Source organism: Manihot esculenta, chromosome 18 (genome assembly GCF_001659605.2).
Source record: "Manihot esculenta cultivar AM560-2 chromosome 18, M.esculenta_v8, whole genome shotgun sequence".
NCBI lineage: Eukaryota > Viridiplantae > Streptophyta > Magnoliopsida > Malpighiales > Euphorbiaceae > Manihot > Manihot esculenta.
The window spans coordinates 1,765,321-1,782,426 of record NC_035178.2 but is presented as its reverse complement, the minus strand read 5'-3'; the positions used below and the strand labels follow the sequence as shown (position 1 = coordinate 1,782,426).

Below are 17,106 nucleotides of genomic sequence, written 5' to 3'. Positions count from 1 at the left end.
CATCCAAAGTTTATCATGTTGAAGATGCAGAGAGTTATTAAATGTAATATTTCAATATGTTAAAACACAGAAATTTGTTTTAGCTACCATTTGCACCATTCAAGAGATCTCATTCTGTTTTCTACAGTTTCCGTCAGCAACGGGATGCCCGCACCAATGTAAGAAACCAGCAGTTTGGCGGCAGACACGTATATAGGGAGTACTATATCTTACCGGGCTGGCGGTGTCATTCGGAAGAGTTTTGTTGGAACAGCAATAACAATAAAAATAAAAATGAAAATAAAACTAGGTTGTGAAAAAGTTGATTCTGATGGAATTTACAATCAAATGATGTCTCCTTTTACATCATTATTGCTCCTTTGGTGATTTTCCATCCTGAATTTGAGCATGACATCTCGTATCTCGTTGTGTAAGTTGTGATGTTCGAGGCATTGTTCTCTGCGTGAACTTCATCAATCAAGGATGCCGACTCTTTGAGAGTTGCTTCCACTACCGCATGTTGCCCATCTAAAGACACGGTCACGCTGTCAATGGTCAGATCCAACAGCTGATATTCATATACCCAACCAAGCTGTGCTATTTCAGCCGCACGATTAGTCCATGTTTTTAACATCTGACCATCCAACACCTAGAAGTTGTTCTCGAGAGTCAGATGTATCTAAAGCAGTTTCTCACCTAAGTTTTAGAAGTAACGATCTTTTATTCCTTACCTCGGGCAGCTTTCCTAAATAGTGGTCAGGCCCAAAAGCCTGAGATTTGATGTTCTGCCACTTGCGAACCATATCCTCTGCAAACCTTGTATCCATTCTGGGCATTTCCTCAACAGATTTGTCATCTAGAGAGAACCCTGCACAATTGAAGCTAAATTAGAAATAATCTATATTGATGCCATGTCAAATCTCAGGAGTAGCTCCAATATGTTGAAGCACAATCAAGAAGTTCAACATGTTTGGGGAATGAAAATTAGGAGCAAAATGGAAAATCAAAAATTGAGATCTTTTCCACTACACAAGAGAAGTACACCACTCGCAAACAATGAAAGATCTGCCAGGACAAATATTCAATTACAACCGGTATCATATGATTTAGCAGGATCATTTCATGCACACAATTTTCTATCTGAGCATTTGGAGATAAAATGGCCCCTTAATTAAGTTGAACAGGGACAACAATCTAAAACATCAATCACATGGATGAAGCTAAGCAATTGCAAACAAGGTTTGATAGGTGGTACTATTTCAAATATATCATTATATCGTACCCACATTGATGGTGTTGGAGGCCATCGCCGAACCAATTTCACTACGACGAACGAATGAGCCATTCCTAGCAGGCAAATATTTCAAGCCAGCTAAAGTCATCAATCCAATTGCCACCCCAGCACACATGATCTTCATACTAGCATCTTTTATTCTCTCAACAATCAAATCTTCTTCAGGCACTTCATTATGACTATCCTTTCCAGAAGTTTCACCCTTTATGGCAGGATCATTAGCATCAAGTTCTTGTGAAGGCGCTTCACCCTCTACAGAAGGAAGAGGATAATCAAAACCTCTATTTTCTTCTAATCCTGTATTCGCACCCTTCTGACTGACAGGAAAGACCTTCTGCAATGCCTGAATTGCACTAGCCTTCACATGATCAATAACAGCAGTAGCCTCAGCACCAATCCTCACTATGGCTGCAGCTGCAGCCAAGGGTGAATGACCAAGTCCCTCCTGCCTCTCTAAATATCTTAAGATGGTAGGATCATCATAATAGTCTCGAAGCTTGAACTGTATATCTTTGGTGTCTCTAAATCTAGGAAAAACCACTTCCATCAACCAGGTCTCCAGTAGTTTGCAAAGCCCAGGAAGATCATTGTCATCATCACCCTGTGAATTTTGCATCACAAAATCTACAATGGGTGGATTCCTGTAAGGTGAACTCTCACTGTCCAAGCCAAACCATACGCGACAGTCATCAAGCTCCCCTACAAGAAGTGAACAAAGACCCCTCTCAAGAGCAAAATCTATCTCATGGTTTTGTTCAGCACTGTAGACAGAGACAGCACTCCCTTGATTTGATACCTTCATCTGTTGAAGTTGTTGGAATTGGCTATCAGCATCCGGGATAAGATGAGGCTTTTTGCCAGCAACAGCTTGAGCAACAAGGGCAAGTGCCACTCCATAAACTTCAAACCTTTCTGCAGGGATATTATTTGGTGTGGCTACAAACAGATCAACCTTTTATGTGGAAAAATGAAAGTGCAAAAGAAAAGTGAAAAATTAATACTTTTTAACACAATTAAACATCAAGCATAGTAAGTCAAAGATATGCAGATTGATCAACATAACCTGCTCAGCAGCTGTCATGTGCAAGAAGGCCTCAATCATGAAATCTTCACGGGTGAATCCTCCAGCAACAGGTGCAGCTCCCCCTCCTCCAACAGCCCATAGTATATTGCGCACTCCATGGAGACCCTCTGCCCGTTTCATCCAGTATTCATCACCAAGAGGCAAGGCTAGAAGTTCAAGGACAACTCGAGGCGAGATCTCCTCCAATGTCTCATCAATTTGTGCTTGTAAATCCGGTGCAAGGCTGCTAGCCCCTTCCTCCTATATAGGCACCCCAAAAAAAAAATGAAAAGCTCCTATATCGGCCCAAAAAAAGAGGCAAAGCAGTAGCTCACTGGTATCAACAACAACAGCAATATATAAGAGATGAGCCTAGAAAGATTCTTAAAATGACTTTTCATTAATTGATATAGTGCTTCTAAATGCTACACTCATTCTGCATGCAAATTTTAAATCCATTTTCCAATTATTTCAAAGTGATGAGAAATTCTCCAAATAATTATAAATTTATTGCATTACAGATCATTCCGCACATTTGCACATCAATGCAGCATTATATTGTTCCTTTGGCTCTGATTACGTGACAGGGTAACAAAGCCCGGCAACAGAAATAAACTATTCTATCATTTCTAGTAACACCATATGCAAAAACAATTCAGCTAGAAGAATCCGCCCATTCCTTTTTCATTGTCTTTCAGTTTCTTGTATGTTTCTTCCTCTCCTTTACTGCTTTCACCATTTTTATAAATACAAATAAAACAAAAATAACTCATTACTGCATCAAAAAATAAAAATGAAGTGTTAAAATTAATGTAGTTAAATACCTGCAAGAGCTTCAATGCTCTCTCCAGCATCTCACAACCTCGGATAAAGTCTGGGGGATTCAATGCCATAGCATCCCTCGACATGTCCACATAAGCAAGCGCCATAGCAAGCACAACGTCTTGCTTGAATGACTTAGGCAGTCTCTCTCGAAGCAGTTTGTCTCCAATTTCAAGAACAACCTCAATCTCCCCTGCTTCTTGCAACACGCATAGAGCCCCAGGAACCTAGAATTCCCAACCATTTTCACCTCGCAATCAGCTGAATTTTCTCCCCTTTTTTATCTGTAACTCAAGGGTGGCACAACAGAATTCACTAAACAAAGGAGAATGATTTACCTTGTCCCATGGGACTTCAGTGATGATAGTATCCTGCTCGTCATCGATCAACCGTTGATTATATTCTATTCTTGATTTGGAATCCGCTAGGGTTTCACATGCGGCTTGGAGAATCTGCCTACGACTGATCAATGCATCTTGACTGAAGCCGTACTGAGGCTGTTTAGAAACCCTAGCTTCATAAGCTCTCTTTATACCATCTCCAAGGAAATGTGTCTCAGCTCCTAACACCTTTTCAATAGCTGCCGTTTTAGTTGATTAAAACCCAAATTCCAGAGAGAAAGAGAGAAGTAGAGGGAATTGAATTACCTGATAGAAGTGGAGAGGAATGGGCACGTGGCGCTCAGGAGGGGCGAGATTGGCTGGGGAAGGAGGAGCGAGGATGGCAGTGGAAGAGGAGAGGGAATGATGAAGGTCGGAGGAGGTATCGGCGGTGGCGCTCAAGAACTGGAAGTCGCTGAAGAGACGATCGGCCCATTTGCTGGCGGAGCAGGTGGTGGTGTAAGTGAGTTTGGAGGATTTTCTTTGGGGTGGATGGGGGAATATTGGCGGAGTAAGCAATCTTGGATTCCCAATGCCTGTGGATCTCACGCTCTCCATTCGACCTGCTGTTGCTTAAACCCTTCGCTGTTGGACACTCACAGCTCATCCCCCGCTTCTCGCCGATAAAAAGACCATACTTTTCAATAATGATACTAATATGATTTATTTATTATAATTATTATTAAAATAACTACTATTTAATTTATATAATATGTAAAAAAATTTTAATTAATTTTTTAATTTTTTAAAAAATGTATTAATCAATTATTAATTATTAATTATTATAAAAAAATCAAATACTCTTTATATAAAATTATTAATTAATTAATAAATTTTTTAAAATTTAAAAGATTAATTAATAAAATTTTTTAAAATTATGAAAATTAAATAATAAAATATTTAACGATTAAGTTAATAAAAAAAATAATTAATAAATAGTAAATTTTTATTATTATTAAGGTAAAAGAGTTGGCGAAAGTTTAGGTAAAATTATTGTATTTTTCAATTTAAAATAATTTAATTTTGTTTCCTCCATGCAAGTTGAAATGAAATTGTCGGTATCCATCGAAGTGATAAATATCACTCTCTCCGTGCTTTTCTTCTTCCTCTAGTCAAAGGGTGAAACCGAAACTGCATTTTTTTTTTTAACATCATTTCCAATCTCACTATTTAGCAAAACTAAATAACGAATTTTTTAAATTTTAAAGAAAATTTATTATAAAATCTCTAAATTTTAATAAAACTAATAAGTCAATTTTTATAATTTTTAAATATAATTAAAATATAACTATTTAATCATTCTATTAATAATTTTTAAAAGATTTCTGTTAGTCTTGCTTGAAAAATTTATAACTACTCTTTTAATTTTTATAACTTTTCTTTCTACCGTAACATTACATCCACCTATAGGAGATTGGACCCTCACTTTTATCAACCTTCAATGTATTATGTATGCGGGTTAGGAGTAGAATTTCCAAGTCCATCTAATTCTAGATTCCTTATCAATTTCTACCTTCAAAGCATGAGGGTTGGCAGCAGAATTTCAAAGTCCCTCTAATTTTTTTTCTTTTCTTACCCATAGTATCATCAATCAGATAGCATTTCTGTTGAATGCATAAAAAAGTGAAAATGGAGGATGCGAAATCGAGTGAAATACTGAAATTCATTGGTGTGGCAGAGAATATAAAATTGAGATTTTAATAAATAAAAAATTTCATGCCTGCCGATTAAATATGATCGAAAGTAAAATTAATGGCTAAAAGACTTTTCATTATCGCAATCTATAGATTTGAGATAAAATGTATATCGATTTCATCTCCATCTCATCTGAGTGGCCACCATTTAATCGTTCTTCAACACATTATAGTTTAGGTTATATTGGTTTCTCAAGATCTGAATTTGAGGAATGCTAGATTTATAGAATACAGTTGCACTGTATACGATAAATAAAATGTTGAGAATACTGAATTTACTTGGATTTCATAGATGAAAGGCATGCTGATTGAATATGATTAAAAGTAAAATTAAGGAATACCACAATCCATTATTAATGCAAATTGATTTGAAATATGATGTTGCAGCCATATATATATATTTTATCTCCATCTTAGCCAATATTTAATATTTAATTATTTTTCATAGCATTAGAGTTTGGGTTCTACGAAATTTTTTAAAATTTAAATTTCGAGAATGTATATTATATATACAATTATGATAATTGAAAATAATGGCTTCAAAAGCTTCGGATTTTGAAAATGTTGAGTATAGTGAATTTGGAATTCATATTTTTTTTTTAACATGAATTTAAATTTTATAGATGAATGAATTTTGCATTTGATTATTTTCTTAATAAAAAAATATAGATTTGATGAATGAATGAAGCTGGATATAGTAAATTTGGATACTAAAGTTAATTTTATAAAAATATTAAGATTAATTTTGTTATTTCAAAATACCCTCTCTCATTAGAGAATTTATCCTTTGACTAACAGAATTTTTACCGAATGAATATAATAGTTGTATTTGAAAAATTGAGGGACATTTTAATTGGAATTAAAAATTATAAAAATTGAGTAATTAATTCCTTTAAAATTTAGAGACTTCACGGTAACTTTTTAAAATTTTAAAACTAATTTCCATGATTTTTAAATATTTAAAATTTTCAAAATAAAATAACAAATCCATTGTAGTTTAGTTGATTAGTATATTTGGTTTTCACCTGAAAGACCCCAGGGTTCGATTCTCGGCAACGGAAAATAACTCTTTTTCAGTCTTTATTTATTTTTATTTGTAAAAAATTTAAATAAAATGCTATTGGATTTTTTGAGATCAATTTTTTTTTTAATTTCTTTTATAAATATTTTAGCTTCGAATATTAATTATAATTTAATCATTATAATTTATATAACGAATATACATATGAAAAATTAAAAATGAATAAGTATTCAACAATTTTATAGTGGAATATTTTATTTTAAAAATGTTTTCTTCAACTTATTAAAAGATACTAAAAAAACAAAGACTTAGCTATTATTTCATGAAATATCAAAAACGAAAATTTACATACTATACATCTAAGTTTGCGAATTTCTTTCTGCTTGCTTTATTCAAAATTATAAAATAAAATTGTTATGTGATCATTTATGCTATTGTCTGTTATCTTCTCTATTATTCTTCACTTAACCTTTTTCCCTCTGAGTATTATTTATTTCCAAGATCAAGATAAGGATAATCAACTTTTATTTCTTTATTATTCTTCACTTAACCTTTTTCCCTAACGCTATGATGAAAAAGAGATACTGACGATAAGTTTTTTCCTTTAAATTGTCTATTAAAATAATGTGTCAAAGATCCATATAAGCATTCACTCAAAGAAAGACACAGATAGATGTGGCTAGCTTCTAATTTTGTTTAGGACCTTCAATATCAAAATTTAATAACAATTGAATAAATAAAAAAACCTTTAATTTAATTAAAGTAGAAAAATTGGCCCATGGTTAATTTGGGAGTAGTGTGCAGTTCTAAGAAGTCGTCTTATATCCAGACACGTTAGTGGTCTAGCCGGCTCTCACCCTTCTACTCCTGGCTCGAATGTTTAATTTTTTCAAATGCCTTTATTTCATTGTCATATGGGCTTTTGTTTTTTTTTTTTTTTAAAAAAAAAACCTCTAGTAGCCCCATTTCATAATCGTGTATTTTGACATTTTTTTATTCTATAGTAGCCACTAAAGCCTCACCCTTAAAACTTGTCATTGATTAAAAAAAAAACTCAACATTTTCTTCTACTAACACGTTTTTTTTTCCTGCATTCCCTTCGCTTGCAGGTAGAAGACATTATAGTGAAAGCATGTAACACAACTTATTTTTAGAGCATGACAAAGAAGTGAATTTCATAGGTTAGCCTAACTAATCTTGGTTGGTGAACGAGCTCAAATTATCAATTTATTTGGCAGATTTGTTGCTTGACTATTGATTTAATGTGAGGCCATAAACTACTTCTATTGACGTTCAACAAATATTAAAAGTACATGTACACATGGAAAGAATGTTTTCTTAATGCAAAATTTACGTAAAATTTCTGATTGTGTTGTATTGGAAACCCTAATATAAACTATACACAAATGGGCTTAAAAAAAATTATAACTTTCTTCCTACGCAGATACCAGACCCTCAGGAAGAGATTCACTGTGAGGATTAGGTGAGAGAAACCTCCGGCAAGCGTATAATACAGCTGAATGAAACCCGTTTGGATTATCTATGAAGACAAAGTGCCCACCCTGCACCAGGCAAAAAATTTCAATAAGCCTTAAAGCAAATAATATTTGCTATACCTTCACTCCTGGGGAGAGAAAGAGAGACAGACCGACCTGGGGAACCCTAATGATTTCACAAGGGACATTCATGTGCTTGCGAGCTTCCTGGGCCCCTTGATAGTTCATCCAATCTTGAAAACCATATATGAAAGTAGTTGGCACTTTCCACTCTGATGCACTGTAAACAAAAGTTTGGAATACTGAGAACTTCCTTGTATTAATCTCATCCCCTAATAGTAAAGAAAGAACGAGCCCTATGCTTGTAATAGAATCCAGTTTGAGTAAATATTTCAAGTCATGAAAGTCATTTCATCAATCATCATACAGGTCTTTCGGGTATATACTTCTAGAAGACATGCGTGAGTTGATTCAAGATGATGAAGCTCAATAAAATTGGATCAGGAACAAAGAAAATATATTGTATAACAACTAAGTAGACAATATAATTTCAAATATAAAAAGATAAACAGCATTTCTGAGTAAAATACACTTCCACTTAACTACTCTGGTTTCTGCATAAAAATACATTTCCACTGAATTACTCTGGTTTCCCCCCTCCGTCATTTATGCACATAGGTTCATGTGCCTGCATTCTTTTAGGGCATCAAGAGAGAGGAATTTCTATTTTAGATTAGTTCCTAAGCTCTAGTGGAGTTTAGTTGAGATAGCCACAAAAGATTGTTGTAGTAGGAAAATATCTTTCTGATTAAACTTATCAGTAACCAATAATCTTGCATCTAACATTCTCAGTCCAGACAACCGGTCAATCAACATAGCCTTAAGCATACTGGATCCATCCATGGAGAGAACCTTCCAACCATAATGGTTCCCTAGACTCTCAAATAAGGTAGCTTCCTAGCAATCTAATTGATTTATCATATGCTACAACTTGATCAAATCCATATGAACATTTAGAAAACCATAACAAAAGGCCTGAGTGTGTTCTAAATACCTAAAGCAAGGAATGGAGTGTTCACACAGCAGTATGTAGCACTAGGTGTGGGTTCACATGGATGAGTTTCAAATACCAAAATCAAGCCCAACAACTCAAACTAAGGCTTCAAAATGGATCCAAAGCTTGGGAGAAAAAAGAATAGGCAAACAAAAAACTACCACGGAAAGTTATTTTTGGCAGGCTAGTTTTAGGAAATAGCTTTAAAACAAATATTCATCAAACCTCTGTAGAAGGGGCATCCGAGCGAATGCTCCAAAAGAAAATATATATTTCAAGCATAGCTCCCCACTAGCTTTGGCTGCTAAAGTGTGATACACATAGTCTGCAAATAAAAAATAACCATCAGATACTATCAATTTGAGTGTGCTCATACTCCTAAAAAAAAATCCTACACTACCTGTTAGCAATTTCGCCTCCTCTTCAGTTAATACCTCTCCACTTGAATATGCACCAAATCTAGCAGTTGTGTACCTATGCACAAGGCCTGGACCCCAAGGACCTAAGCCTCTGGATAAAAAAATTAGCCAGATAATCAGAAACCGAAAGGTAAAGGCAGCTGATGCAATGCAAGATTCAGTACATCATAGTAAAAGATCTACCCTGAGTGAACATACAATGCCAGATGCCTAGATATGTCACAAAACCAAAAGAAGGAAAGAGGAATCTTCTCTGTATATAGTTATGCATTAGACATATCCTATGCTAAAGCAGTTATCAGAAACCCTTTTATTTCTAAATAATTAAAAACCTCAACCTGAACTGTTTAATTGAAAATATACCAAATATTTGATCTTACCCATTATTACAAACATTATAATATACACACTAGATTGATTACACTAATACTATCCATGGAGAAAAATGTGATTTGACCTTTTAAAAGTGCCAACAAAAATCTCGAAAAACAAAAGAATGTACGTCATGCATCTATCAAGAGTAAACACAATGCAATCATTAAATGGCAAATCTGAAATGATAGGAAGGAGGCATAAAGCAATGTTTATAAGATCCTAATCATATAAAAATTGTTTCCTTTTTTTTTTTTTGGGTGGGGGAGGGGGGAGTGGGATTTTTGGTTGCATACCGAATAACCTTCTGAGGAGTAAAATTTGACTCCCACAAATGATTTAAAATTGCTCCTTTCCATGTTGCTCTGAATCGAGTAAGCCACTCAGACTTAGCTTCTGATTCTGATGAAAATCCAGCAGATCCCACTAAAATCAAATGCTGAACGTGCTCTGGATGCTGTACATAAATATAACCAACATCAAGAATAACCTAATGCCATTTTATTGCCCTCAAAATTCTAAAATGCAAGGGAAAAAAAATTACCTTGAGTGCATATTTAGCTGCAACATACCCTCCAAAAGAATGCCCAAGTAATATGAAGTTGTTGAGGCCTTTTGCTTTTCGCCATTCCTCAAAGGAGTCAATGAACCATGCCTCAGTTTCTATAAATAACAAATAATAATAGAATTATTCAACTGTAATTTTTGTTATGAAAAACAGGAACTACTTTGGGCATCTTCCAAACTACTCTTGAATTTGAAACAATATGAACTTGATCTAACCTTCAGTGCTTTTGCATGTAAAATCAGGTCTACTTGATCCACCCCAGCTGCATTTAAAATAACAAAAAAGAAAAGCACGATAAATATCTTTAAGTAAAATAGACACCAAACTTTGCTCCCACCACCACCACACACACACAGACAGAACAAAGGTAACATGAAAAAATAATCTCTGCAGAATTGAAATTTTTGGAAAGGAAGTGGATGTTAAGGTTTAGATGAAAAATTTTTACCAAAAAGGGCGGGAGGAGACTGATTGTATTGTTTGTTGGTCCTATTATTTATCCAATGCGCTACTTAACATTTTTACATACATAAGCTTGGACCAGAGAAAAACAACTAGCCTGCTAGAGAAAAACTTCATCTTTATATTAGTTAGTTGAGATCTAAAATAAATGATGAAATTCAGAGACAACTAGACAAATAAAGATGATTTCATTCTCTTTGGGCCAAGATCAACCGACTATAAGCATGGACCGAAACATCTAAGACCAAGTTGCTAACTATAGATTTTGAAACTAGCACTATCACTCAGTTGTCCATTTAAGGTATATAGTTAAAAAAGCACAGGACAGATTAAATATAGATAATTATAAAGACATACCCAAGCTGATCAACAGCAATGACCTTGAAACGACTAGCGAGAGCATCAAAATTCCGAAAGAAAAAGCCTTGAGAAGCTGCATATCCATGGACCATTACGAGTGTGGGCGAGTCCTCTTTGCTGTCGAAGGTAACCGTGTTAATGAACCGGGGCTCATTACTCGCAGAACGAAACCACCTCACTTTGGACCCCGGAGGACCTGAACCTATATTAACTTGTTCTTGAACATAAGGAGTCCTGGAATTACCCGCAATTCACCATCAACATCAGAATATAGAATCCAAGCAATTACAAAAGAACTCTTCCTTATGCGAAGCTCTTGGTTTCGATTTTGATCACAAAATTGAATTCAATTGGGTTCCATACATTAAAATGAGCATTAAAAAAAGAGGGGAAATTACTTGACAAGAGAGAGGAGGCGTTTCTCGGCAGCAATGATGCGATCGGTGGAAGTGGGAATCCAACGAAGAATAGATGGCCACAGAGATCTTGTTTTGGCCCATGACGATGATGTTGATGAGGTTGATGTTGCGGTGGTAGCAGCAGCAGATGATCCTAGCTCTTCGGCCATTTTCGAAATTGAGCTAGTTACCCGCAGGCGAAGCAAGTTCATGTAAACGATTTTATCGCTTTTTGATGTAAAATGAAGGCTGCTCCAAAGAAAGCAGAGTTATTTATGTATCACCACAAATTGACCACAGGAGGATTCGTAGTCGCTTCTATTCCGATACACGTGTTGGACGTGGAAGATGTGACTGATTGACGAGAAGCGCGAGCGAAGCAACCTCAGATTACACAGGAGGAGAGAGAACACCAAGGCTTTCCTTTTGATTGGGCTTTTGAGAATCTTAACTTCGGGTTTAACTGACCATGACAAGTCTCATTGGCTTAACTTGCTTATTTTCCATGGTCTCGAGGATACCAGAATATTATTCCTGTTCGTCCGCACTGGCGTCATATACTTAAATTACGTAGGCGGTGACGTAATACAAAAAAAAAGCCGTCAGGCGTCAGCTTGTGTCAACATCTCTTTGGTAACCCTTGCTCAATCTTTCCCGCTGAAGAAAAGGGGTAAGTTTTTGGATGGCGAGGACAACCTTTGGTGACTAATCTTTCTTCACGGGCCAGTTTTCGACCCCGAATTTGAGCCGGCCTGGTTGGTTCCGGGCCTACTTCGATGCGAAACTGGTGTTGCGTTTGCTAGCAGTGACTTGGAAAGCTATAAACCGAATCTAGTTTGGCAGAGATCATAGCATCTAGCACCGTTCAAATGGACTCGAACCCTTTTTTTTTTTTTTAATCTCTTTTACCGTTAAAATTTTAATAAGCAAAAAAAAATTTCTAAAATTCTAAATTACACTCTACCTAAAGAATCCTCTGTACCTCACTTTTCTCAAATCATTTCATCTCACATAAGGGATAAAATCAATGAGGTGGGTTGTTTCGATTGGTTAAAGCAAGATTTGCATATACACAGAAGGGAATGAAAATCATTGAACCTTGGAATCAAAATACACGGAAGGGGCAACATCAATGAGGTCATAGATCCATAATTGTTTCGGAAGTCGGGGGATTTCTTGCAGATGTTGCAGGTTTTAGACGATTTACCAGTTTTCTCACGCCTTTTCTTCTCATTTTCCAGTCCAAATTCAGAATTCAAGAATTTCCTCCATGACCATGTTGTTTCCTTTTCTATTTCCATGGGTTCTTCTTCGAACTCCAATTTCTTCAGGTGTTGGAGTCTGTCTTTCTAATTAATTTTTTAATGCACTTTGCTTGGTAATAATCTAAATGTACGATTGGACCATCTTTCTGCGTGGTCAGAATCTCCTCCAATTCATCCACTGTGATCTGCCATGGATAAAGCATCAGTAAGCTGAAACCAACCAAGTTTAAGGTACCTGGAAAGCAGTACCCATTCCCAAGCTTTCAGATCGATCAATGCAGCAAACGGCATGAAGTCTCTGTCCTTCTCCTGTGTTTACCAAGTAGAATGTTGAACCAGCTGGGATTCGATAGATATCCCCACTCTTCAATCGCCTCTCTCCCAATTCATCTCTGTAGATCAATCCAAGCTTTGCTTCCCCTGCAGTCCAATCAATCATGTTTCATATTAATCATAATCTAGCTTTTGCAAGAACCCCACAAAAGTTCCATAGCAGCTTCTTTCTCATATTCACTGTAATTTTACAGTTGATCATATGTTTAATGGTGTCTTAGCGACATGCCTTCTTACTGCAATTTTGACAGAAATCTGGGAGTGACAAGGGATGATGGCGATGGGCGATGGGGCCGACAAGGGATGATGATTGTGGTGATGCTGCCAAGGGATGATGTTGGCTATGGATTCATGCATACATCAACAAGAATGGAATTCAAGTAGACCCAATTGTGGGCTGTGTTCTTATAAATATGTATGCAAATGGTGGTAGTGTGAAAGAAGCTCTAGAAGTGTTTAAGAAAATAGGGGAGAAGAGTTTCTGTGTGGACTGCAATAATTTGTAGTTTTGCAACTCACGGAAGGAGAAGAAGAATAGAAGAAAGAAAAAAAAATTGGTTTTTGATATATTTTTTAACTGCAGAAATAAAGAGAATAGGATGAGAACACTATTTTTATTTTATTGATAGAAAAAAAAAATTTTTTTAATAGGTTTCTTATAATAAAAAAATTTACTTATTAAAAATATAACATCCATAAATTAAATAATAAATTTTTTTAACTACATGTTAAGTTTATTTTTTTATTTGAAAATTTTAAATTATAATAATCGTTAAAATTTATAATTTTTTATATTAATTTCTATCCATATGTGATGTATGGTAAATAATTATAATTTTTAAAAAAATATAGAGTTAAAATTTATTTAAAAATTATAGTGTTTTTTTATTTATTGATTATAATCGGTATAATATGAGATTTCTATCATTTTAATTAATAGCATAAATTTAATTAATTTTTTTAAAAGTTTCAACTTTCTTTTAAGGACATCTGTACCATCGAATATAAATATTAAATGCTTGTATTTTAACAAATTTTTTGAGTTTGATCCATTTTGAGATAAGTCCGTGCGGGCGAACAATTCATTTTGACAATGCTAATAATGTCTGTCAATCTGTAGTGTTAAGGATCAAAATGAGTAAATCTTGTTATGTATTGAAGAATAAGATTAGTATATATTTTTAAAAATTTACTTGCTAAAAAATATAATATAAATATATTTAACGTATAAATAAACTTTTTAGAAATGTAAAATTATTTACAATATAATTTGAAATATGAAAAAATAAAGTATAAATTAAAAAAATTCATAAAACTTAACTATAAAGTACAACATACCGAATTTCACCTAAATTAGGTCCCTTAAGAGAAATAAAATGTTTTACTTCTAAAGAAGGTAATTTAAAAATGTAAATTAAACAAGAGCACTTTTTGAGAAGTATTATTTCTTTAATTTACTTATCCCAATCAAATAAGGGCTACATGTTTTAGCCCTACATGGCCGTACTACCACGAAGAGAAATAATTTGCCTTTGCATGGATGATCTTTTTAAGGAAATTTATTAAATAAAATTCATGCGAGCCTTTGTTTATTTAACCGTCCAGCAAATAATTAACAGGCAATACTAGACTGCACTGTACTTACCACCAACTAATTGAGAGTTTACAGAAGGCCCTCTACTTCATAGTTTTATCTCATGCAAAATGCAGTAGGAAGATAATTCCGAAGATCTTCCTAAATAAATCCACAAAATACAACACGAACAATGAAACAATCACAACTTTAGTTAGAGAGAAGAACTAACAACTAACCATGCAATTCACTACAATCTACAGCAATAGCGCTGAACCAATCCATTTGGCAGAATCTCACACTGGAGGCCTCAGTAAAAACACTTCCTACTCTCACCAATATTATGATATTCCTTAATGAATCAAAAGATTCAAGAGAGGAGCACCCCTCCTCTTTTACTCAGCTCTTGATTGACCAGCTCGGGAGGAGAGGATGATGCCAACAATGAGGCCATAGAGGGCCAGTGCTTCAGCAAAAATGAGAATGAGGATCATTCCAACAAAAAGCTTTGGCTGTTGTGCATTAGCTCTGCAAAATGCAAATCAATGCTTAAATTAAACTCTGGTAAATTGAATAGCCAACAACTCTAGCAGGTAAACTATCAATCAAAAAGCAAGACCATCTACAGTGAGCTTACAAATGTAAAGCTAATCATGGAAACAATCATAAATGACCGTGAAGAAGGAAACAAGCACCAAAAGAAGCAGAAAAGAAAAGAAAAGGAAAATCAATGGACTGCAATGGCAATTCACCTACGCTAAATAAATGTGGAAGAAATCATTATAGAATTTCAGGAAACAGCAGATTCAGGGAGCTATTTCCCCAATTTAATCAGTTCCACTCCTAGTACTTATATACATCTCTAAAGTTTGGATGGAAGGACTTTGAGAAGCCTAACCAGCAAACACAATCACAAGCATCAAGAAGCAAGAGCAAAACTCACACTCCTTAACTGACCCACACCCACAGAAATACAGATCCTCATTTGATGAGTAAGGTAAACAGCAACCCAAATAGCTCCACTGCAACTAATACAATTCATCCGGAGGTATAAATCAAATGAGCAAGCTTTAAGCAACAATTTAGACTCAACAAGTTCATAGAGCTGCTTGAATCAATTAATCTATATACATATACAAATTGATAAATTCGGTTTATATAGCAGATTACTGGCAGGAGGAACGCAAAAAGTGTATTCTCAATAATGCTGGACATTATACTATTCAACTGATATACATATTGCAAATTACAATTGCAATTTTAACCAAACTCATCTTCATTCTTTCTCAAGTATCAATAAGCCAAACTTTAAATATACCATAAAAGCAATGTAGCTCAATTTACTAAACTTACAGGCAAAAACACCAATTTATCCTTATTATTTCTCAAAGCGCATATAATTAGAGAAAAAAGAAATTGTACAAACAGATCAGGCAGTCTGCAAACAAGGGGAATCACTCCTTGCTCCTTCATAAGCACAGAATGAATTAAATAATAATGATAAATAATAATAATAATAATAATAATAATAATAAAAACTGCCTGCTTGGCGGAATTGCTGCAACTGACCGTCACACATCGGATTGAAAGAAAATTGATTTGTATATAATAGCTAGCATAGCTAGCACAGAACTACTAAATAACTTGGTCTTGGGTTAACCATTTTGGGCTAAGTGGAGAAATGGGTTCAAAAGTTCTTTGGGCCTGTTCGGGCACGGCTGTTTCAAAAACTAACGCAGAAAAGTTCAGAGATTACCTAACACCTGCATCCCCTACGATGCCAATTGCCATACCAGCAGAGAGACCAGCAAGGCCACAGGCGAGACCAGAAGAGAGGTGAGCGTATCCATCGAAGAGATAATACGACTTGGCCTTGGGATTGATTCCGGTACTGATAATCACAGCAATAATCAAACCGTATATACCCAAAACTCCAGCCATAACCACAGGCACAATCGATTTCATCACCAGCTCGGGTCTCATGACACCCATGGACGCCACACCAACCCCGCTCTTCGCGGTTCCATACGCAGCTCCCATGCCTGCGAAAGACCAGATCAGATCCACCTCAACAAAAGCCAATAACAAATATATAACAGCGATCAAAGTTGGAAAAAAAAAATTATATTGGGATAGGATTACAGGAGAAAACAAGCGCGGCAGCAGCGCCAAGGAAGCCAAAGAAAGGAGCAGTCTCATCGCCGCTGAATGTCGAAGGCATTGATCTCCGATTTTCAGTTTCCTCCTGATTTAGATCAAAAAAATATGGAGTTTGATGCTTCTAGCTAATCTCCAATCTGAATCAAACAACGGGAGTCGGGTGGAAACTAAAATATTTAGAGGTCAGAAAGCAATTGGGCTTTGACGCAGACTTGATTTACGCAGAAAATGGGCTGTGTCTTTTCAAATCCTCATTAGAAAGCCCATTAATTAGGCCTCACTTCTCAGTATCCTTCATTTCATCTTACAGTTTATTAACCCTTTGGTTGGATGAAGGTTTTTTAAGATAATAAATTTTTTATTATCTTAAAAAATTTAAAAATCTTTAACTGT

General features: G+C 35.2%; 3 protein-coding genes across 4 annotated transcripts; all 3 read right to left on the bottom strand.

Moving 5' to 3' along the window:
- Nucleotides 1-256: 256 nt before the first annotated feature.
- LOC110606125 (protein ACCUMULATION AND REPLICATION OF CHLOROPLASTS 6, chloroplastic) lies at nt 257-4,178 on the bottom strand. 2 transcript variants are annotated; one of them, XR_002486489.2, is made up of 7 exons: nt 3,806-4,178; nt 3,497-3,727; nt 3,161-3,385; nt 2,337-2,597; nt 1,266-2,225; nt 711-847; nt 257-628 (listed from the first exon to the last, which is right to left on the bottom strand). XR_002486489.2 is itself a non-coding variant. In XM_021744887.2 (7 exons), the coding sequence occupies exons 1-7, from the start codon at nt 4,094-4,096 to the stop codon at nt 341-343; spliced, it is 2,397 nt and encodes a 798-aa protein (XP_021600579.1). In that variant the 5' UTR covers nt 4,097-4,178; the 3' UTR covers nt 257-340. The 2 variants fall into 2 exon arrangements, 1 of the variants encoding a protein (XP_021600579.1); XM_021744887.2 differs by having other exon boundaries at nt 1,262-2,225.
- A 3,329-nt stretch (nt 4,179-7,507) lies between these two features.
- Nucleotides 7,508-11,812, bottom strand: LOC110606999 (1-acylglycerol-3-phosphate O-acyltransferase). The gene is made up of 9 exons (XM_021746040.2): nt 11,383-11,812; nt 10,982-11,218; nt 10,378-10,424; nt 10,139-10,257; nt 9,891-10,051; nt 9,204-9,313; nt 9,029-9,128; nt 7,906-8,029; nt 7,508-7,815 (listed from the first exon to the last, which is right to left on the bottom strand). The coding sequence occupies exons 1-9, from the start codon at nt 11,592-11,594 to the stop codon at nt 7,690-7,692; spliced, it is 1,236 nt and encodes a 411-aa protein (XP_021601732.1). The 5' UTR covers nt 11,595-11,812; the 3' UTR covers nt 7,508-7,689.
- A 2,777-nt stretch (nt 11,813-14,589) lies between these two features.
- Nucleotides 14,590-16,867, bottom strand: LOC110606632 (V-type proton ATPase 16 kDa proteolipid subunit). The gene is made up of 3 exons (XM_021745527.2): nt 16,696-16,867; nt 16,310-16,595; nt 14,590-15,081 (listed from the first exon to the last, which is right to left on the bottom strand). The coding sequence occupies exons 1-3, from the start codon at nt 16,772-16,774 to the stop codon at nt 14,949-14,951; spliced, it is 498 nt and encodes a 165-aa protein (XP_021601219.1). The 5' UTR covers nt 16,775-16,867; the 3' UTR covers nt 14,590-14,948.
- Between the last annotated feature and the right edge of the window lie 239 nt (nt 16,868-17,106).

What these genes read in the sequence shown, in the direction of transcription:
- LOC110606999 (XM_021746040.2), bottom strand. Translation starts at nt 11,594, where the DNA reads ATGAACTTGCTTCGCCTGCGGGTAACTAGCTCAATTTCGAAAATGGCC. An exon ending in ATTGCTGTTGATCAGCTTGG is followed by an intron (nt 10,425 to 10,981) that starts GTATGTCTTTAT and finishes TTTTAAATGCAG; the next exon opens with CTGGGGTGGATCAAGTAGAC. An exon ending in TACATGCAAAAGCACTGAAG is followed by an intron (nt 10,258 to 10,377) that starts GTTAGATCAAGT and finishes TGTTATTTATAG; the next exon opens with AAACTGAGGCATGGTTCATT.
- LOC110606125 (XM_021744887.2), bottom strand. Translation starts at nt 4,096, where the DNA reads ATGGAGAGCGTGAGATCCACAGGCATTGGGAATCCAAGATTGCTTACT. An exon ending in CTGAAGTCCCATGGGACAAG is followed by an intron (nt 3,386 to 3,496) that starts GTAAATCATTCT and finishes TGGGAATTCTAG; the next exon opens with GTTCCTGGGGCTCTATGCGT. An exon ending in CTCCAACACCATCAATGTGG is followed by an intron (nt 848 to 1,261) that starts GTACGATATAAT and finishes TCAATTGTGCAG; the next exon opens with GGTTCTCTCTAGATGACAAA.
- LOC110606632 (XM_021745527.2), bottom strand. Translation starts at nt 16,774, where the DNA reads ATGCCTTCGACATTCAGCGGCGATGAGACTGCTCCTTTCTTTGGCTTC. An exon ending in TGCCGCGCTTGTTTTCTCCT is followed by an intron (nt 16,596 to 16,695) that starts GTAATCCTATCC and finishes GGTCTTTCGCAG; the next exon opens with GCATGGGAGCTGCGTATGGA. An exon ending in GTAGGGGATGCAGGTGTTAG is followed by an intron (nt 15,082 to 16,309) that starts GTAATCTCTGAA and finishes TGCATTTTGCAG; the next exon opens with AGCTAATGCACAACAGCCAA.